This window comes from Rhyacophila brunnea, unplaced genomic scaffold (genome assembly GCF_057557595.1).
Source record: "Rhyacophila brunnea isolate RB1 unplaced genomic scaffold, BYU_Rbru_1.0 scaffold_2, whole genome shotgun sequence".
NCBI classification, from domain to species: domain Eukaryota; kingdom Metazoa; phylum Arthropoda; class Insecta; order Trichoptera; family Rhyacophilidae; genus Rhyacophila; species Rhyacophila brunnea.
The window spans coordinates 16,785,161-16,805,998 of NW_028232859.1; the positions used below are offsets into that span (position 1 = coordinate 16,785,161).

Below are 20,838 nucleotides of genomic sequence, written 5' to 3' on the forward strand. Positions count from 1 at the left end.
ATCGAGAGTCATCGATGCGAGTCTAAATGAGTGTTTATGAATCAGAATATTCACATATATTCCTACTATTAATTAATATCGATTGAAGAAATCCAAAGATTTTTTGCACGACGTTTATATTATATTAATTATCTGTTTCATTATGATGATTAATGATTTTACATAAAATTTAAAACGTGTTTTATCTTACAGGGTTATTGACCAGGTATTGTTAAAAATATAACTATTAACATTTATTTGTCAACTATATATTAATTATGTTATAAGTATCTAAGTACATAATCAATGTGTATTTAAGTTATATTAGTTTCATTGTAAAAAAAACTGGCCACCATTCCATTTTTGGCTATAAATGTGCTCCTGATGAAAATAAGGTTGGGGATTCCTGTTTTAGGGGATTCATATGATCCGTCTTGAGCGGAAATGGTGATGATATTATATTATCTTATTTAAAAACAGGAAAGAGGGGATAAAGTAATAGAATTAGTATATTGATCGCGGTCAGTTCATATCTGTCCTATTTTTTAAAGTATTTACCGGCTATAAAAATAGACTGGCATGTTGTGTACAGAGGGGTTCGGCCTTCCGTTGAATTAAATGACCGCTCATTTTCGAATTAAATCAGCGACAATGCATGCCGCGGTAATTTATAATGTCGAGGAGGTTGACTAAATAAATCAACACAATGTCGGTGCAAGTGTTTCGTGATTGGTGCTCAAGTCCACTTATTATTGGTCAGTTGTGCTTACCAGCGCAACTATCGGACGATATCGGACCCGATGTACTAATTATTGAAGACTAGCGCAATATAATAGCGCCTGTACACGTGCATGGATTTACTGTCGGCAATAGTGCTTATTTTAAACTATTGTGACAATAACTGTTTACACGTAGAAGTGCTGACTATCTCTCCGATCTCATTCTTCAAGCATTTTATAGTACTATTTGACAGGACGTATTGAAAATCGGTTAACCTCAAAATGAGTAGTCCGTTTTTTACCGGCAGGTTCGCCATTATCGTTCTACTGCGCAGATCTTACTGGCGTGTTAAAATTCAGGAGCTTCCAAACTTGTTTGATTCACGCACACAATCTTGCCAACTGCAGGATAATACATGTTTACCCATTCATATTCTTACTGTGAACACTAAATCCATGCACGTGTAAACGGGGTATTAGATTGGTTACCTAATATTGTAGTCTCTTTTAGGTTAATTATGCCTACGATGGCTGGCAAGTTGGCATGGGCCACAGTTACCACTAGCCTAAAAGGCCTAAAACACAGGGGCCCTCAAAATTGGTAGGGACCCCATGCTCAAAAAAAAAACATCTGCAATAGAATCAGTTTGGCCCTGTTACCGAATTTGTAGGAATAAAACCCTTGACAAAAGTAGGTCGCTACCATTAATTACTGTACTATTATTATCAATCAATTATAAAAAATATGCTATTGATTAGAAAGAGATGTTTATTATGCATAAATTTATAATATATTATCAGGAGCAGTCAGACATTATTAGAATGCAAATTCATTAATTTAGCACGTACTTACCTACAAGCCAACATTTGTGATAATATTCATGCAATATCGTTCCTACGGTAAAAAATATTAAAATATTTAACATTTTGAAAACTGCTGTTTTAATCAGATATTTTTCTGGAGCCCACAATGTATTAGCCCAAGGCCCCTTCAAGCATAAATCCGGCCCTGCAAATTGGTAACAAATATCCGCGTGTGACTGAAATTTTATTTATATTTTGGTAGTTTATTTTATTAGGTAAGTTGTAATATACAGTGAAAGAGGTAAATTACAAAAAAAAACCCGTAGAGCAGAAAACAATGAAATACCCAAGCAAAGTGCCAGGCCCTTACTGTTTTCAGTTTAAAAATGAATGTAAATTAATTTTCCTATAAAATTTTATTGCATTATTTCTGCGTATATATTGAATGACTACATAAAAAGGTGATCTTTAAAATTTAGAAATACAAATTCACAACAGTTTGTTAGCGACGCTAGCGCCGCGGGCGAAAAAATAATCATAGTTGCAGAATTTGGTATTCATATGCTGAGACTATGGAACGGACATGGGTTAAGAAGAATAAGAATTACTAATATTTATGCTGCGGATACTCACCATTAGATAGGTATTTTGGTTTTATTGTATTCTCGACGAACCTACTGGGTTCCGTGGCGTGGATCACTGATCTATGCGGATGACGCCGGTTCCCATCGTCATAAAATTATGTCGATCGAGTAGTAGGTATAATATTATCAATATCTGTCGTTCTACCAAGACTTGATAGTGAGCTAGTGAAGACTTGAGACTGGGCACTCCGTCCGTTATGATGTCCATCGAATACCTCTGTATAGAGTTGGGTATTTCCCGATAAAATCACAATCTCGAGATTCGGGATTTCCCGAAATGATGAAATTTTGAATTCTCGAGATTCGGGGTTTCCAGAAAAGATTTCTTGAGATATCGAAAAAATTAAAAAAAAACTGTAAAAAATCCAAAAATCAGTGTAAAAACAGACATATTCCATTTTTTTTTAAAAATTTAGACGACAAACAAATAGAAGTGGGAAAATAAAAATAGTTCAAAACATTACGTCTTATTAACATAGAATTTCAAAAAACACAGACGACAATGGCTGCGTTTGACAATCGCGTACGCTTTTGAGACACAAAATTCCCTGGTGTTGAAAAATTTCGGTCATTTTGAGTCGAATTATTGCGTGAAACGCCCTGATAAGTCTTTGCACGTTTTGTGTTTTCTATCCACTTTTTTCATACACTGTGTGACACACTCGAACTCAAATTTTGTTAATTTATTTCAATTAAAAAAAACGTTTTTTCAATTAATATTTTTGAAAGAAATCCCGAATCTCGAGACCCGGGATTTCCCGAAATGACAAAAATTTAAATTCTCGAGATTCGGGATGGAAAATCTCGAAAATTTTTCGAGAATTCTCGTCGGGAAATTCCCGAAACCCACCTCTACCTGTATACACCCGGGTGGTAGTTTCTTGTCTGACACTATTGCTATGACTGATTGGATAACGAGCGCAAAAAGATTTAATCTAATATTATGCTGATGTAAAAAAATACATTTTTTCCTCCAAGCGGAGTATATTATAGACATCGATAAAGTGAAAGTTGTAGTAAAAGTTTGAATGGTTGCGCGGAATCAAACCCGCAAACATAGGTTCTGAGACGGTTGCTCTACCAACCACATTTTTTTCTAATAGGTATGTTTCAAATATTTTGTTATTATCTGTAGAAAATTGATTTTAATTATAAATGTTATACGGTGATACTTATTTTGTTTTAAATCTATCAGTTTTTAGTGACGGGGTTTGGAAGGATTTAAGTAACAATAGCATCATTTATATTCAACGTGATTTTATTTAACGTGAAACATTATTTTACAAAAAAAAAAACTATAACTTATATGACATGAAATTTTCATCACTTTTCATTCTTCTTGTTGATATCGGTAAGACTGATGTGTGGTCCTTCAGACGTCTGAAACAGAATTATATAACGCTAGTGTAAATAATATATAAGGAAACTTGTTTGTTTGCAGTTCGCCGTACCACACTCCATCGTGAAATGTTGTATCGAAAATATATAGCCGTATATTAAAGACCGTCCAACCGCTTTGGGTCGTATAGTACTGACATAAAACACATGTCTAAAAAAACACGGTTCAATCATCTAAAAATCTAAAATCAAATCATCTAAAAAATCATCTATAAAAATTGAATTAATGTTCATATTGAATTTAATAAAATTGGAGACCGTATAGTATACACTCTACAGTTATCTCTTTCCGATAGAAATCTCACGGCGAACTGTGCCACGGTGAAATGTTTTACGTACAATTTACATGTGACAATTAATTTATCGATGTAAATATCCTTCAATGATAATATCAAGCCACATTCAGTATATTTACATTAATTAAGAACATAATTTATCATAAAATTGTTGTAACTCAATAATAGTTGAGTATTGTTTTAGAATTAAGATGAGTTGTTTCACTTTCGAATGTTTTTTTCTTCTCAATAATTATTACAATATTATTTACAAAATAAAAATTATATATTGCTATTTTATTCAGTTGGGTATGTAAATTATTCAAACTTAGAAGCTGGAAACGTGGTTTAATGAGTACCAATTATCGGCCAATAGTTAGTAAGTAATGTTGGCATGTTGGCAATAAGAGGTAACTACCTACCTATATAAATGTAGGTATGTATCGTTTTGGCCTGGCCACACTGTGCGGAATTATTGAAACGGAGAAAAACTGCCTTTTCAGTGTTTCCCACAAAACATGTATCTATTTAGTATAGGTAAACTGAGATTTTCCATTTATTATTAGAGTTTGCTCGTCGGTTTAGTAAAGCACGTGATTAGAACAGAGAAAAACGTCGCAAAATGTGGTACCGATTTCGGTTACCAAAAATACGTTGTCTAAATACCTAGATTCATTTAGTTTTTAATAATTTATTATTTATTGTTATGTTAATCTTACAGTCAGGTATATATACAATGGAATAAGATATTTTTTTTTTAATTTCTTTAAAATATAAAACGTAGTAATGGGAAAACCGAAAACTATTCAAAACTACAATACCTTTTCATAAGCATGTATCAATCGTCTCACTCCCGGCTGCACGCTCAAACTAGGTCGGGGCTTGATTAGCTTTCTCAGGAATGGAGCCAGGAGTTCAGGGTTTATATCACGTGGGTCGTTTGCTCGGAAAATGAAGCTGGTGATAAGTCCAACAACCACTGTCACCGAGGCTCCCACCAGCGTGTACCAGATGTAGGATATCCGGTATAATACAAACACCTCGCTGTGGGAAACGCAAATCATATCATTACGTTATTGATCGTAAAAATTTAGCTTTATAAAGCAAGAATAGTGACAAATATCTACAGCAGTGGTTTCCAAACTTTACGTTACTACGCCTCCCTTTTAAAACAATCTAATCTTAGCGCCTCCCCCCCTTTATTTCACTAAATATATTTTTACACAAAGTGCTTTTTTCAACTAAGCGTGCTCGATATATGGATTTCATTGCATCTAATGCAGAACATTCTGTTTCGTCTAAATGTGATGTTACGAATGGTGGCAGTACCTACTTGCATTGCTTTTTTTGACTAGTATTATATTATTCTTCAGTTTGATTCAACCAAAATTGAACAAAGGTTTTTGTTTCCATATAGCCATTTTTATTATTCAGGAAATACACTACAAATAATTATAAAATAAAATTCTACGTGTGAATTATCATCTATCACACACACCACACAATCACATCAAAATTACACAGACACATATATTATAAAATGTTAATAATTTGCAACCGAAACAGCGCCTCTGGCAACTTTTTTACTGACAGAACGAATTTGTGGTGTGTGTTTATCTCACTTAACTGGTCGATCCGCAATACCACGCCCCCAGGCTGGAGCCCTGTCAGCCCCCCTCTTATGGGGGGCATGCACAATAGTATAGAAATGAGGTATAACAAAATTAGTTTCCATATCTATCATTTGTAGGACTGTTTTTTATGTAGTTTATAACTAGCTGCCGTTTTATAAACTATGCACTTGCAAACTGAAAACCTGTGGCTACATTATTGTGTTAAACTTTTTGCGCCTCCCTTTGCAACAGTCGGCGCCTCCCCAGGGAGGCGCGCCCCCCAGTTTGGAAATCGCTGATCTACAGTTTGAATATAATGTCGTATGAAAGATTCTCACGAGAGAGTTAAACGTACCACCACATTACAAGTACAAGTATTTGTGAAACAACGCTCATCTGAGTATAAATTGGAATTATTGGCACTTCAAGAAAAGCACATGGACGTAATTTTATGATTTGTGGTTATTACCCATTTGCGTCAACGGATCAAAATCTCAATGTCTGGATCCAAACACATTATATTTTTACGTAGTTAATGGCTGCAACAATTATTTCACGTTGAACCTTTAAAGAGCGTTGCTGTGATATGAAGAACATTAAAAGGTTTTTTATAAGTAATATATTGTTTTGTCCATACTTTATACCTAGTACCTACATAATAAGCTAATACTGGAAAGTGATAAAAAATAATATTGTACTTTATTAACGAGAGTTTGAAAAAAGCCAATCAGTTGTTATAATCATTCCAATATGTACGTATAATACGAGTATGTTACTACATTATGTGTATATGAGAAAGAGCATGTTGATGTGTCAGAGTAGTACCTACAACTAATATTGTATGTCTTGTTTTTAACAAAACATAATTGAGTTATAATACAAAAAAAAAACGCCCGTCTACATCATACGGTTATGTTGTAAAAATTGAAATCGATTTGTAATCGATTCGAATCTTTTAATTTCTATACGATAAATTATTACGTACTCTTCTTCATTTGGCTGCGAGACTAGAACTGTCGACATCGTAAAGTTGTAGTCGCAGCCTTCAGTGGTGAGCGGTTTTGTGGGGAAGTTTATTTTCCCACTGGCAATGGCGAATTGAGCGTTCAAGCAAACCCATGACATTATTCCGAGTCCTGAAATTCCCCCTAATAGTGCTCCCTGAAATTTCAATTGTTTATTAATTTTATAATACTCCTAACTAAAGATTCTCAATTGGACATAGTTATGCAGAAAGTAGCCTGTCCACAAAAAATAAAAAAAATGAGATATGATATAGATCAGATGCGAGAAGGTTTTCTCTACGTTCTGCTGAAAATAATCAAGCCGCAAAAAAATTATTCTTGAAATAAAACACTAAGTATTAACAATTTTACATTTTACATACATTTTTAATATCATGTTGTTGCTAAAGTGCCATTATCTCAGCTCAACATTATTGTGGACTGGCTACATTCTGCATAACTATGTTCAATTATCTCCCCCGATATTATACCTACATCAGTACGTTATTCAATTGTTTACCTATGTATACTTTAAATATAGATATGCAATTCCAAATTTAAAAAAATAAATGTAATAACAAACTGCAAATAAAAACGACCACATTTAAAAGAGACAGAGCATGAAAGTTAAATAAGTAAAAACTTTGTGTAAATAAATAATAATTTAAAAATAATAAAAGAATTTTACTATTGAGTTCACCCAAGGGAAAAGAATTCCCATGGTGAAAATTCCCAACTGCGGACCATTGGTAATGGCTTCAAACGTCATGGTCAGCTGTAAGACAGTTCCCATTTTTTCTACAACGAACACTAGAGCTGAAATAATAATTAAAAATATATTAAGACAATTTTATGGAACTGTCGATTAATTAAAACTAAGCTAGTTGTGTGTACTGTATGCGCGTTAGAAGTTATACTTCTTTGGCGTAACAAAACAAAATAAGCCGTTACCTGAGTCTATTAATATTATAGTGGATTATGTTGATGAAAACGTACGCGATTTATCTGTGTCTCATATAGCATAATATGATAATTGTAATTTAATTATTGTATTGGACCAAAACTCATCTTTGCCATACAGCGGTTATAATCGATTCAGAAATGCCCATGATGAATTAATAAAAAATCAAATTTTAATATATATTTTTTGAATTATTTACCAATTCAATTCACAAAATTTATTTATTTATTGATATATAATTTTACTCATAAATAATAATTACATAAGTATAGCCTCAAATCTTGATACACAATATTTACAATGAAAAATAAATATACACTCCAATATAAATAAAGTTTTATGAATATAAATTAACAGTGTAGAATGTTAGTCTCCAGAAATTTATTTATAAACATATATATTTATTGTGATACAATATTGGTTATGTTTACAACACCTGCTCTTTATTTGGTCGTATTGAACGACTAACTAAATGACATTGCGCATGCGCATGTACCCTTGAGACCGAAATGAATATAATCATAATAATAAATTATGTGATACATCGGCGCGCTCAACTTCGACACACGCTAAAAATACACTCTGATCTGTTTTCCCAAACGCGCCAAAAGGAGTATGACTTCAATAAATATTATTCAATTGGGTTAGGTTAGGCACGACAATACATTTGGCAGTTAAATTGAAAGTGGCCTATGGACATTTCAATAATTTGTTTTTAATTGATAAATTATGCATACATACCTAAACATAAAGCTCCCATAAGTACAACAACTGATTTCATCAAAATATTTGCTTGCCTAGCAGACAATGGCTGTCTAAAGAATGGCTTATAAAAATCTTCAAGTACCACCGCTGACATAGAATTTAAGCTTGTTGATAATGAACTGGAATAAAAAAGGTTTCGTTAAAATATAGAACATAAATTTATCGTTTGTTCGTAAAAATATGATACTATCTGTACCTCAAAGCAGCACTAAATATTCCAGCAACAAATATTCCAGACAATCCAGGAATTTCTCCCAAAGTATCCATCACTAGGAGCGGAAGCAGCTGATCTTTAGCTCGCGCCAACTAAAAAACTATCAACATTGTAGTCAGATTTTGAAACCTAGGTTGGATTAAGGTATTGAATAACTTTCATTTGTACACGTAGGTATTTATTCGATAGAGATTTACTCACCTTTGTAGAGAGGGGATCGCAATTGTGATATTTCGCGTAAATTAGCATCCCACAATAGCAACAAAATCCCACTAAAGTTAAAATACCTACAACGAATATCGCCACAGCTCTGAAAACAGTATATTTAATGAAGTTTATTATTGTTTGATTACTTACGAATGATTTGATAAACAAATAAAAACTGGACATGACCAACACAGGAAAGTAAGTAAGATTGCTAATTCGTCTTATAGAACAATTGCCAATTAGAAGTTTAATAAGGTTTCCAGTTAAATACATATTTTTTTCTCTATTTTATGTTTACTTTAATTTAATTATTTAAAATAGTTTATACCTTTTGGCTGCTCTGAGATTGGGAAGAGCTAGATATCTTTGCATCATAGTTTGATTAACGGCATTGGTCTGTAGCCAGTACATGAAGCCTCCGATCACCAGTCCCCAAACTGTGTGGCGAGTTAAAGGATTCAAGTCGAAGCTGGTAAATAATAATAAAACATTATAATAAGTACAGTAAAAACAAAACCATGATTCGGTTGGTCGATGGTGTGCGTGCGGATGCTTAGCCCTACTAGTGCTACTAATTACCTGGCAGTCGGTGTGCCCGTAGCGCTGACAACAGTATACGTATTCGTACGCATACAATCCACGAACCGAATCATTGTTTTGTTTTTACTGTACATAGGTGCGGAAAATAAAATTTCTTTTCAATAATTCATGCAATAACATGTAAAATACTACATAGTCAAACATAATTGATTTTAAAGACTTTTTAATCATTCGGTGTTGATCCGATGATGGTTGAATGCTTCCTTCATCTCTTCCATCTCAGGAGATAGAACTCTATTATAATGTTTTTGAAATATGTTTGCATAAGCGTTGGACTATAAAGCCGTGGGTCCCAGGTTCGAATCCTGGGTCTGGCAAGTACACATATTGTTTTTCAATTTGTGTGTGTCAGGGTATGGACCTAATAGGTTGAGCAAGTGGCTGACATCCATTTCTCGTAAAAACAAAAAATCTGTCAATACAAACCTCCTCTCTGTGGAGGCCCATATGATCCTATCAGGATCGGACATGGTCAAAAAAAAAAATTTTTTTATTCTAAAAGTAGAATTGTTAATAAAACAATCGAAACCTTAATACGCTTTTCACTTTTCGCCGAACTTAATTAACTTATTACGGAAAATGTAAACCGTGTGTCTATTTAGTTGTATAAAAACGAACCAAATTAAAAATATATTATGTAAAAAAATCAGGCTCTAATCAAATTAGAAGTGGTGAATATAATCGTTATTTTTTGATCTTTGGCAATCTAGAGAAATGCTTCCCCTCGTGATAATTAATTTACTTTTCAGGCCCAGGACACTTGCTAATTTGGGGCCCATTGGCTATAGCTTTGTTTGGTTAATTGAAGTCTCGGGAAGCCCTGTAGTCACTGGAGCTGATGACACTCTGTGTTATAAATAAGTTATAAATACTATAAGTGTTCAACCAATAAAACAAATAGACCAACCAGAATATGTATTCTCAGTCGCAACAGTTTCTTGTAGGAAATGAACAGTACGCGATAATTTGCATCAAGTGGTCTACGTAATCCATTTATGCCCAAGGTAACCCACATAGTAATTTCTATGACCCATTTAAAGTGACGATTCTTACTTGGGTGTCTCGATTCTCCCGCTGTCCCAGTTCCTCTGCCATACGACAGAAATCCCTCCCACGTCCAGTGTCCCCTTAATTGCCACAAGTATCATCGCACCGAACATGACCAATATCTGAATCACATCTGTCCACACTACGGCTTGTAAACCACCCTAAAAGTATTTAAAAAAAATGCAATTTAAGTTATGAAGAAAGAAATAAAGCACACTCTTTAAGAAAGTTAATATGAGTATAATGAATACGACAATAGAAATAGGTAATATAAAAGAAATTTAGAAAAAAACTGTACTAAGTCATTTCATTAATTCATTACATATGTAGTTTCTATTCAACATATCATTAATCGCACTATTACTATTTATTTACCAGTGGTGAGGAGTGGGAGGTATGTTGTTAAGATTCGACATAAATAGTGCACACTAAACTTTGTTAGTCATACTGATTTGTTTTAATTGAATTAAGAATACAATTTGCGGATTGTGTTGATTAGTTTTTAAAAATTCCATTTAATCCTGCCTAAACCAAACTAGAATAGTGGGCGATTCGGAATAAATAGTGCACACCTTTTCAATAATACCTATTTGTTTTCGTTGAATTAAAAATACGTTAGTATATATTATTACGGAAAGTATTGGTTTGTTTTTTAAAGTTCAATAAGCCCTGCTTAAATCAAACCATAAACGATAAAAAAACATTCTTCTGTCTATAAAATATCTAAAATTATGTATGGTTTAATGGCATCATTTTACATATTTTTAGATAAACGAATATTCTTTGACTATTATCAACTATGGCTAAGATAATGCAAGGTTTAATTGAATTTTAAAAACTATTTACACACTGTAGTCAATGAAAACAAATACGTTTGACTAACAAAGTTTAGTGTCCTCTATTTATGTCGGATCTTAACCTTTATGTGCATAAGTTATGCTGCAATATACCTACATTAATTATTATGTATAAAGATTCAAGATAATATTAATATATTACCTATGTAGTTTAATAAAGCGTAGAACGGCCGCGTAGAGGCAATGTATTTTTTTCTGAGAAATGAGGATACATACATTTCTGATAGAATGATTTGTTTATTATGAACGTGTTCTTGTCAAAGTTGTGAACGATTGATTCTTTCGAACGATTTCTTCAACCGAAAAATGTAGTTTATTGTCGTTTAAAGTCATTTAATTTATAACTCATTTACTGCTAACAACGCGACTGGTGCGTTTGCAGTAGTTGCCCATTAGATATAATTAACATGATATTTAAATGTGGTAATTAAAAAGTAATTAAGTGGTCAGCAGTGAATGTAATAATGTTCAAAGCTTAGTAAAAAAAATAGTAAGCACTTAAACCATAACATACCACGCACGTGTAAAATATGCACACCAAGCATACAATAGGAGTGATGACGTGGACATTTACACCAGTAACTGAAAAAATATATATTTTAAATTAGGTAAAAGTATATACTTAATGTAAATTAGTAAAGCAAAATAATACAATATGTCGTATACGTTAGACGCCAACCTTGATTAAATGCTAAAGCTGGAACATATATTACAATTGGTAACCACGCGATCTGAAAAATACATTAAGAAATTAGTATATAATAAATTTGTTAAAATGATAATATTTAGTGATATACTTAGTAAAAAAAATAATAAATAATAAATATTTGCTTACCAAAGCGATTGTGAAGAGGACCGATCCAAAGAGTCTAACACTTTTATTGAATCGTTTTTCTAGGTACTGCAAAATAAAATATAAAATTAAATAAAATTTATAAAGAGCATACTTTAGAATAAAGATATTCATGTAATGTTTTGTGAATTTATTCTTGGATCACCTACCTCATAGTTGGATATAAGTCCCATGTTATGAAAGACTGGTAAATAAATATGAGCCATTACAAATGACATGGATATTATTCCTCCAGCAACGAAGACATATTGTGTACCGTACATATACATTTCGGTCGGTGCTCCTAGTAGCGTGATTCCAGAAATAAAGCTAAAATAAATCACCAAAACATAATAATTTATAATATATAATATTTAAAACATGTAGTAATTGTTAAGAAATATTCACTAGGTACTTAATTGAAAGTGTAGGAATATATAATATGTACTGAGATCCTGATTATTTTTCCATAAATGGCTGATTTTTTGCATGAAAACAAAATAAATACCATAATGGCTTACTAAACGGTTAAACGGTAAAACATTTCACCGTGGCACAGTTCGCCGTGAGCTTTCTTATCGGAAAGAGATGACCGTATATACGGTCTCCAATATTATTATATTTAATATGAACATTAATACAATTTTCATACATGATTTTGGCAAAATTCATGAATTCAAGAATGAAAACCCAACAAATAATCCAGTATATCGGCTATTTTAAAAATTTGTTTGATTCTGGCTTCCTGTAAAGTGTAAACCGACAAGAACCGTGTTTTTTTAGACATGAATTTTATGTCAGTAGGTACTATATGACCCAAAGAGGTTGGGCGGTCTTTAATATACGGCCATATTATTTTTCTGATACGAAATTTCACGGTTAAGTGTGGATACGGCGAACTGCATACGTACAAGTTTCTGAACACGTTACTAAACATGGTAGCTATTGAATACCTATTTTAGTTTTGAGGACAAACAGTTTTTTTGGTACTACCGATTATTAGTACCTACTATAATAATTTATTTACGCATTGGAAACGGAGTGAATCGGGGTGATAAATTAGTCCGCGGTTGGGTGAAGGCCTTTCCATGCCGTTTCCATTCCTGCCGGACCTGTGAAATGCGTTGTCACATACTTCTTCTTTTCTAACTAGCTACATATTTTGTTAATCCAGCTACATGTATTGTTTTCTCTCTTTTTTCGCCCATTTCCATTTGAGGTTTTTATCAAACTTTATTATATCGCATACCATTGTTTGTTCCTTTATCCAATTATAATGGTTCAGCAAGCACCTCTCCATACCACGCTGTGCTACTATATATTTCTGAATCTATATATTTTACCAAGAGTCCATTTTTCACACTCATATGTGATCACGGGAAGTGCAGACTGTTTGAACCCTTTGCGTTTTATGAATTTATTCGAAAAATGTCATCAAATTATTATACACTATATATTTTATATATACACTAATCGTGTCCCAGATAGATGTCATTATTCATCTATTCGAGCTGAGTGCTATTGGTAAGGATCTATTTTATATATACACTAATCGTGTCCCAGATAGATGTCATTATTCATCTATTCGAGCTGAGTGCTATTGGTAAGGATCTATTTTATATATACACTAATCGTGTCCCAGATAGATGTCATTATTCATCTATTCGAGCTGAGTGCTATTGGTAAGGATCTATTTTATATATACACTAATCGTGTCCCAGATAGATGTCATTATTCATCTATTCGAGCTGAGTGCTATTGGTAAGGATCTATTTTATATATACACTAATCGTGTCCCAGATAGATGTCATTATTCATCTATTCGAGCTGAGTGCTATTGGTAAGGATCTATTTTCGGTAAATAATGTGTTAAGTTAAGTTTATATTTAAACTTATGTAGGTACATGGCGACTTAGGTACTGCATCCTGACTCTTGCGAAAAGATTACTATGTCATCGGCGAACTCAGATTACTTCCCATTTCGTATTATTAAATAAATACCTACCTAATATTTTGTATAAGTATGTATAAAATATGTAAAGGACCGATTGTTTGAATGCATGCGAACCATAACAATTTTAGGGGGAATCAATATTATTGTATCACAGCTCACACGTCATATTTCAGAATACCTACCTACCTAAAGGGAAATGATAATTAATTCAATTTTATTTTACAATCAAAGCCGTCAATTACTCTTCTACCAAGTAACTCAACGATATTTCAGTATATTGTATTGAAAAAAGACACATTAACAATGTTTATTGATAATACCTGGCAACTAGCGACATGGACACCGGAAACACTTTCATATTCCGCCCGCCCATTAGATAATCTTGCTCGGACGTTTGCTTTTTGAAAAACCCCCAATAAACTCCCACGATTGCACTCAGAGCCAACATTATCACGAACACTATATAATCAACCCATCCGAATCGTTGGAGGTTTTTACTTAAGTTATGCACTTCAGAGTTATCCATTTTGGATCGATAAAATAATAATAAATATTTTTTTTATTGATCGATGTTGAATAGAATGGCGATATTGTGAAATATGCTTCGATTACTGGACACCTTTAGAGTTCAACTGGACAAAATGGCCTCAGTAGTGGACTAACTATTATATTGTATTATGATACAGGGACCCTAAGCAAATAGCATCCCAATCTCTTTATTAGTAAATTGCGCGAGTCGTTTGAATAGGTATATATCTACATACGTCGGTTATATTTATGTAGGTATTACAAGGATACGTAGCTAGAATTATTTAGACAGTATGTAGTGCTTTTTATATTATTTCGTCATAAGATAGTAAGTTAAAAATGTGATGTAGGCAATGACTGAGGTATAAAGGTGTAACATTAGTCGGAATTTATCTCAACTTTGGTTCAATTCTTATTATTATATACAATATAATTTACGTAGAATTAATTGTACAAAAAAAAAAACTACATATTATACGTCTCCGCGGTCACAGTGTGAGGTATTTGTAATTTTCAGGCGGATTGGTTTGACGCATTGGAGTAAAAAATATGAATGAAAACGGGTAAAAGTATACAGTAATTTTCGAAAAAAAATCTATTGGCTTATAAAGTAATTAGTCGTAAATAAAATTATCATTGCACAGTGACATAGTGTTGTTTTCCAAAATGTACTCGAAATCCATAGGTGCAAAATGTAGACGCTATCATAGTAGGTACAGACTTAATAATTAAACTGTTCTTTTAATGCTCCTGTGGGTCTATTATATTATACTTATCGACCGCTAAAGTGATAAATATTATCAAACTTAGGGTAGGTTTATGTATCAAGGTATTAGCACTTATTGTAACAATTACAATAAGTTGGTTGTAATTGTTGCAATAAGTGCTATATTTTAACAGCACCTCTCTTGCTGCTGGAAGCTAAATAGGGTGAGAAAGTATCGAATTATTAACATTTTTAGTGTAACAATTACAATAATTTAACCGTCTGAACTGTCAAAACTGTCTATCTCGGTATACAATTTTATCAGAGCCACGAAAATTTAGCTTTGCCAAGAAATGTGCTGTTAAGACATAGTACTTATTGTAGCAATTATAACTAAATTATTGTAATTGTTACAATAAGTGTTAATAATTTCGATACTTTCCTATCCTATTTAACTGCCGTAGCGGACCGAAAGCAGCCTTGTGTATAGAAATAGACCCGCTCCAAGGGTACACGCTCACATTTTTATTGTGTAGAGAGTGACATTCGTGTTGTGTGGCCCATGGCCGGTAAACGTTCGCTGTACTTCGTCGATCCTTCAACACGGCATAAATGGGCGAAAACTTTACTTGGGGCATTGTGAATTGAATTGAAGCATACGAAAACGGCGGGTTTAATAGGTATCATAGATAAGATGGATTATATTAAATAATCTTAATTAATAGTATATACTCAAATATCTTCCGTCACCTAATTATTATGACCATGGGCCCCACAAGGGGGGGGGGGGTTGACAGGGACCTACCCTGGGGGCCCGGGCTCAGGAAGGACCCGGCGAGGCGAGTCGACCAGATAAGTGAGATAAACACATATCACAAATTTGCTTCACAAGTAAAAAAAAGTCGACTGCGGCGCTATTTTCCTTCAATAATATTATTATTTTAAATTATGTGATACAATTTTTAATTGTGTATCAAAACTCGACAACTCCATAATTCAAATTGATGTATTAAAATATACAAAAAACACTGAATATACATTAATAATTTTACCATGTACCTACACCATTTGGAAAACAACTTTTTTCCTTAGCGATAGGTAAGGGGGCCCGCCAAAGATCCTGGTCTGGGGGCCCGCTTCAGGATGTGGGGGCCATGATTATGACTACCTATATGTACCTACATAGTATTGCAATATCATTGTGAAGTTAGTGTTACATTTTTACTTTTATTCGCTACTGTATTATACGCTACAGTGTTACAGTCAAACTTTAGTTCATAATTTATGAATTTAACTGTTGATAAGTAGGTAAGTACCTAATTGATATATTCTGCTCTTGTTGCGGCCACCAGCACTTTACAGAATAATATTTCAAAAAAATATTGATGAAATTATGAAATATGTTGAATACACGTCATACTTATCTTAAATTTCTTTCCACGCTCAAATGATCCATAATGTGTTTTTGTGATGAGATCATAATGGTGTGAAATAGTCCGTTTCTGAGAATAAAGTCAATTAAAAGAATTGACAACAATTGCTTTAATAATATTGTCGATTTTTCATACTACTGTGTACTGTGAAAGATCATTCAGTATAATGCACCTCATATAAAACAAATCGAAGCCAGTTGACAGACAAACTAGGAAGCAGCCATGCGGCTCGCATTGGAAAAAGGGAGTATTGAGGAATTTCCATTTGCATTATTTTTAAATAAATAGATATGTACTAAAATGTTCAAATGTGTTATTAAATGACTTGTCTAAATTAATAAATTGATCCATTTTTTAGTAAATAAAATTTAGCTTTATTTTTTTTCAATCACAGCAAAACTGAAATTTGGTGCGGCCTCCAGATGTTTCCATGGAACTGTCTGTCAATTGTGCGGCTACGGTTAATTTTCACGTGAGAACCACTGATATAGATCAAACAAGGTTATTAGTAAAGTTTTTCTTCTAATCATTCACAGAAGCTCTTTACAATTTTATTTCAGCAAAATTGGTACATGACGTTGTAATACCTACCAATACAATGAAAAATAATAATGAATGTAAGTAGCGAGGTATCAAATAGATTGGACCGTCCAATCTCTTTGGATTATCTACCTAAAACTAATACTACCTACTAACAATAAAAATAGTCTTAATATTGTTATAATATATATGTTTTCTTTAATACACAAACATAATAAAGCATGTTCATTAATTTACAGAGAATAATAAAATTTTAATGAAAATATTAAGCATTGAACTGAGTATACCATACCTATTATTTAAAATGTATTTTAAAATATTGCCACACATAAGTTGAATGTTTTGACATATTTAAGGTTATGTTACTATTTTGAACGTCAAACGCATTGTGTCAAACAGGAGTTGTTTAATTTAAATGTTATAAATTAAAACATCGATATAATTGACAATAAACATGGCGTGTGTCCTTTTAAGTGATGCTGAAAAAATGTTCATTATCCACGGTGTACAGGTGCCTCCCTCCTGCACGGTTACGTTTTTAAAATAAGTAACCTCTAATAATATTTCTGTACGCTGACGTTTTGTTTCTTTTTAAGGATGATTACCGCTCAGATGGAAGAGCTAGGATAGATTATAGACCCATGGAACTAGAAACAGACATTGTCAGTCACGCCAGTGGTTCTGCCAGATTGCGGCTTGCAAACACAGATATCTTAGTCGGCGTGAAATCAGAAATTGATGTACCAACACTAGACAAAAGAGACCAGGGAAAAATTGAATTTTTCGTTGACTGGTAAGATTTCATTACAATAGTATTGTCGTTTATTACCTATTGGTTATTTAGTTTTACATACACTTATACACCATTTTATTATTCTGACAAAGTTGCATAGGTAACTACCTATTTGGGTAATTATGCCGCAGATGCTTGATGAGCTTTTATATTTTTTTTTTTACGAAAACAGTTTATTCCATGTAGACAAATTTATTAAATACCTTTTTCTGTCGGCGCTGATACTTTCCGATACAATAATTGTTAATATAAAATTTGAAATTTTCATACATTTCGATGCATCATTATCACACACTAAGATTATATTAGGTTAGGGTGGGTTAGGTTATGTTTGGTTAGTTAGGTTAGGTCTAAAAAGAAAGATATAAAAACTCATGCGGGCATCTGCGGCACATTTACCCAATTTGAAGTAAGTATTGTTTAAATATGGGTAGGGCATGGCCCCCACATCCTGAAATGAGCCCCAAGGCTTAAAGGCAATGTTACGCTATACAAACATTTTCCAAATGCTGTTTGTGGTAAAATTATAGGTATGCAGTGTAATGTTAGCGATTTTGTGTATTTTTTAAAATATCTACTTAATTGAATTATGGAGTTGTCGAGTATTGATACACAATAATCAAAAATTGTATTGTTTCGTATAACCACATATTTTAGAATGTTAGTGTTCCTGAAGTAAAATAGTGCCGCAGGCAACTTTTTTATTATTAGAGTAAAATTTGAATGTGCCACACCGGGCCCCTTTTAAGCCTGGGCCCCCAGGCCAGAGCCCTGACAGCCACCCCTTTGTGGGGGCCATGGGGTAGGGTATCGCTTTAGTAGTAGGTATGTCATAAATTAATGTGTGAAATTTCAGTTCAGCCAATGCTACTCCAGAGTTTGAAGGAAGAGGTGGTGAACAGTTAGGAACACTTATTTCAAATTGTCTTCTTCGTGCCTACGAATCATCACAGGCTTTTGATTTGAAACAACTTTGTATCCTTACCGAAAAACAATGCTGGAAACTCTACGTAGATATATTGGTATGTCTCGTAGTACCTATACCTATATGTATTTTCATTAAATATTTTAGAGGAGGTATAATTCTTTTTAAAATATTCACAATAATCAATATATTTCAGTTCTGTGTAATGTCGAAAGGTTTACAACTATAAAATTCTTATTCTATCTGCGCATCTATTCTATACACAAGACTGCTATCGGCCAGTATTAGCACTTATTGTAACAATTACAATAAGTGGTATATTTTAACAGCACCTCTGGGGTGTGTTAAATTTTAAAGCGAGATAGACAGTTTTGACTGTTAACAATTATAATACTTCGATACAAACATATGAAAAACTACCCTCGATAGCTGCCAATAGCAGTCTTGTGTATAGAATAGATGCACTGATTTACTTTGGCTTTCTTTTAACTGGATGGCTTTATAATATGAATAAAAAGATAAGTGCAATATTTTTCTGTCTGGTTCTTGTGTAGCTCAGGATTTTGTGTCAGTTTTTTGGGTCACATTTGTTTTGCCTATTTTCTGTATACTCGAAGACTTAAAAATTTATTGCATACGGCTATTTCGCACTTGTAGCAAAGGGCGAGTAGAAGCTCCGGCAAGGGGTCGCGCGACCCAAGCCATGATGGGTGGTTGGGCTGCTGAATATGGTCTGGGGGCGGAGCCCATTAATTAAATCTAATACGCTGACGGAATTTGGAACATCCTTATTTGTATCGCCTCCAAAATTAACAATGTTTAAAGTTTTGAAAAAATGAATATAAGGCAATAAAAATACTTTCTACCTATTTACACAGTTTATTTTTTAAAGAACTTATTTGAGGTTACCATATAGATACATCTGACTGAGTATAATATAATATTTTTAGATTCTTGAATGCGGAGGAAATTTATTTGATGCTGTATCAATGGCAGTAAAAGCTGCTCTATTCAATACACGAGTACCTCGCGTAGAAGCTGCTGTTATGGATGGTGGATCTATTGACCTTAAACTATCTGATGATCCATTTGCCTCTATTAGATTAAAAGTCGGCAACGCACCATTGCTGGTAAGCACTAAACTAAAATTTATGATTAAATTTACACATCATATTTTATTTTCAGATAAATTTTGTCTTAATATGGTGTGTAGTCATTCAATACCACAATTTGTCTGTTTAGGTTACATTGTGCAGAATCGGTAATAGTTGTGTGGTAGACCCCAGTGCCGAAGAAGAGAAATGTAGTCCAGTATCTCTTGTCATTGGTGTAACAGGGAACCCTAAGCATTATGGAATGGAAGAAGGACCCTCACCGGCTGGAAAAATATCTACAATCATGACGCATGGTGGAGGCAGTCTTCACCCAATATCTTTACAGCAGGAACTCAAAGAAGGATGGTAATAATTTCTTGAATTCGGTAGCACTTAACTATCCAAGGTTTCCTGTAGTTCGTATTTTAGTTCATATATTTAAATTTAACATTACATTTATATTTTTATAGGACTGCTGGCTTGATGTTGGACAAAGCCTTGGGAGAGACACTATTGAAAGAAGAGGGCTTATGCGGTTCAAAGAAAACTGTTTATGGATTTTTGAAATAGGTTTCATGTATTGAATTAGTATAATCGCCTTTGGAGATGGAATCCTTTCGAGTGAGAAAAATCACTACATATATGAAATACATAAATACTTTCAAGATATTAAACAAATCATATGAGACATTCCTGAATACATGTATAGAAAAAATGTGTTTTCAACCTAGCTTCATCAACATTATGAGACATCTATATTTTATTTCTATTTGATATCTATAAAGTATGGACTGGAAGCAGTTTTGTTGGCCCTTTTATAGAAATCATTGAATATGAAAGTGTATTTGTTAAAAATCTTTCGTAAAGCTGGTAAATATGTATGTGTTGAAGACTATTTTTAAATAAACAGTAATTTATTTAAAATCCACATTCGACTTTTATTTGT

At 33.2% G+C, this 20,838-nt stretch overlaps 2 protein-coding genes across 2 annotated transcripts; one reads left to right on the forward strand and one right to left on the reverse strand.

Moving 5' to 3' along the window:
- Window positions 1-3,389: 3,389 nt before the first annotated feature.
- On the reverse strand, window positions 3,390-14,552 carry LOC147071971 (sodium-coupled monocarboxylate transporter 1-like). Its single transcript, XM_085946389.1, has 14 exons — window positions 14,194-14,552; window positions 12,090-12,249; window positions 11,923-11,988; window positions 11,767-11,818; window positions 11,602-11,669; window positions 10,237-10,391; window positions 8,912-9,052; window positions 8,578-8,686; window positions 8,359-8,468; window positions 8,139-8,281; window positions 7,125-7,252; window positions 6,418-6,593; window positions 4,641-4,863; window positions 3,390-3,526 (listed from the first exon to the last, which is right to left on the reverse strand). The coding sequence occupies exons 1-14, from the start codon at window positions 14,397-14,399 to the stop codon at window positions 3,470-3,472; spliced, it is 1,794 nt and encodes a 597-aa protein (XP_085802515.1). The 5' UTR covers window positions 14,400-14,552; the 3' UTR covers window positions 3,390-3,469.
- A 2,892-nt stretch (window positions 14,553-17,444) lies between these two features.
- On the forward strand, window positions 17,445-20,820 carry Rrp42 (exosome complex component Rrp42). Its single transcript, XM_085946348.1, has 6 exons — window positions 17,445-17,591; window positions 17,677-17,873; window positions 18,730-18,895; window positions 19,749-19,928; window positions 20,041-20,258; window positions 20,363-20,820. The coding sequence occupies exons 1-6, from the start codon at window positions 17,535-17,537 to the stop codon at window positions 20,460-20,462; spliced, it is 918 nt and encodes a 305-aa protein (XP_085802474.1). The 5' UTR covers window positions 17,445-17,534; the 3' UTR covers window positions 20,463-20,820.
- Window positions 20,821-20,838: the final 18 nt, after the last annotated feature.

Coding starts and splice junctions, on each gene's coding strand:
- LOC147071971 (XM_085946389.1), bottom strand. CDS start 14,399: ATGGATAACTCTGAAGTGCATAACTTAAGTAAAAACCTCCAACGATTC. Junction 12,250..14,193: donor TCCATGTCGCTAGTTGCCAG/GTATTATCAATA, acceptor GATTTATTTTAG/CTTTATTTCTGGAATCACGC. Junction 10,392..11,601: donor GCATATTTTACACGTGCGTG/GTATGTTATGGT, acceptor AAATACTTTTAG/GGTGGTTTACAAGCCGTAGT.
- Rrp42 (XM_085946348.1), top strand. CDS start 17,535: ATGGCGTGTGTCCTTTTAAGTGATGCTGAAAAAATGTTCATTATCCAC. Junction 17,874..18,729: donor ATTGAATTTTTCGTTGACTG/GTAAGATTTCAT, acceptor GTGAAATTTCAG/TTCAGCCAATGCTACTCCAG. Junction 20,259..20,362: donor CAGGAACTCAAAGAAGGATG/GTAATAATTTCT, acceptor ATATTTTTATAG/GACTGCTGGCTTGATGTTGG.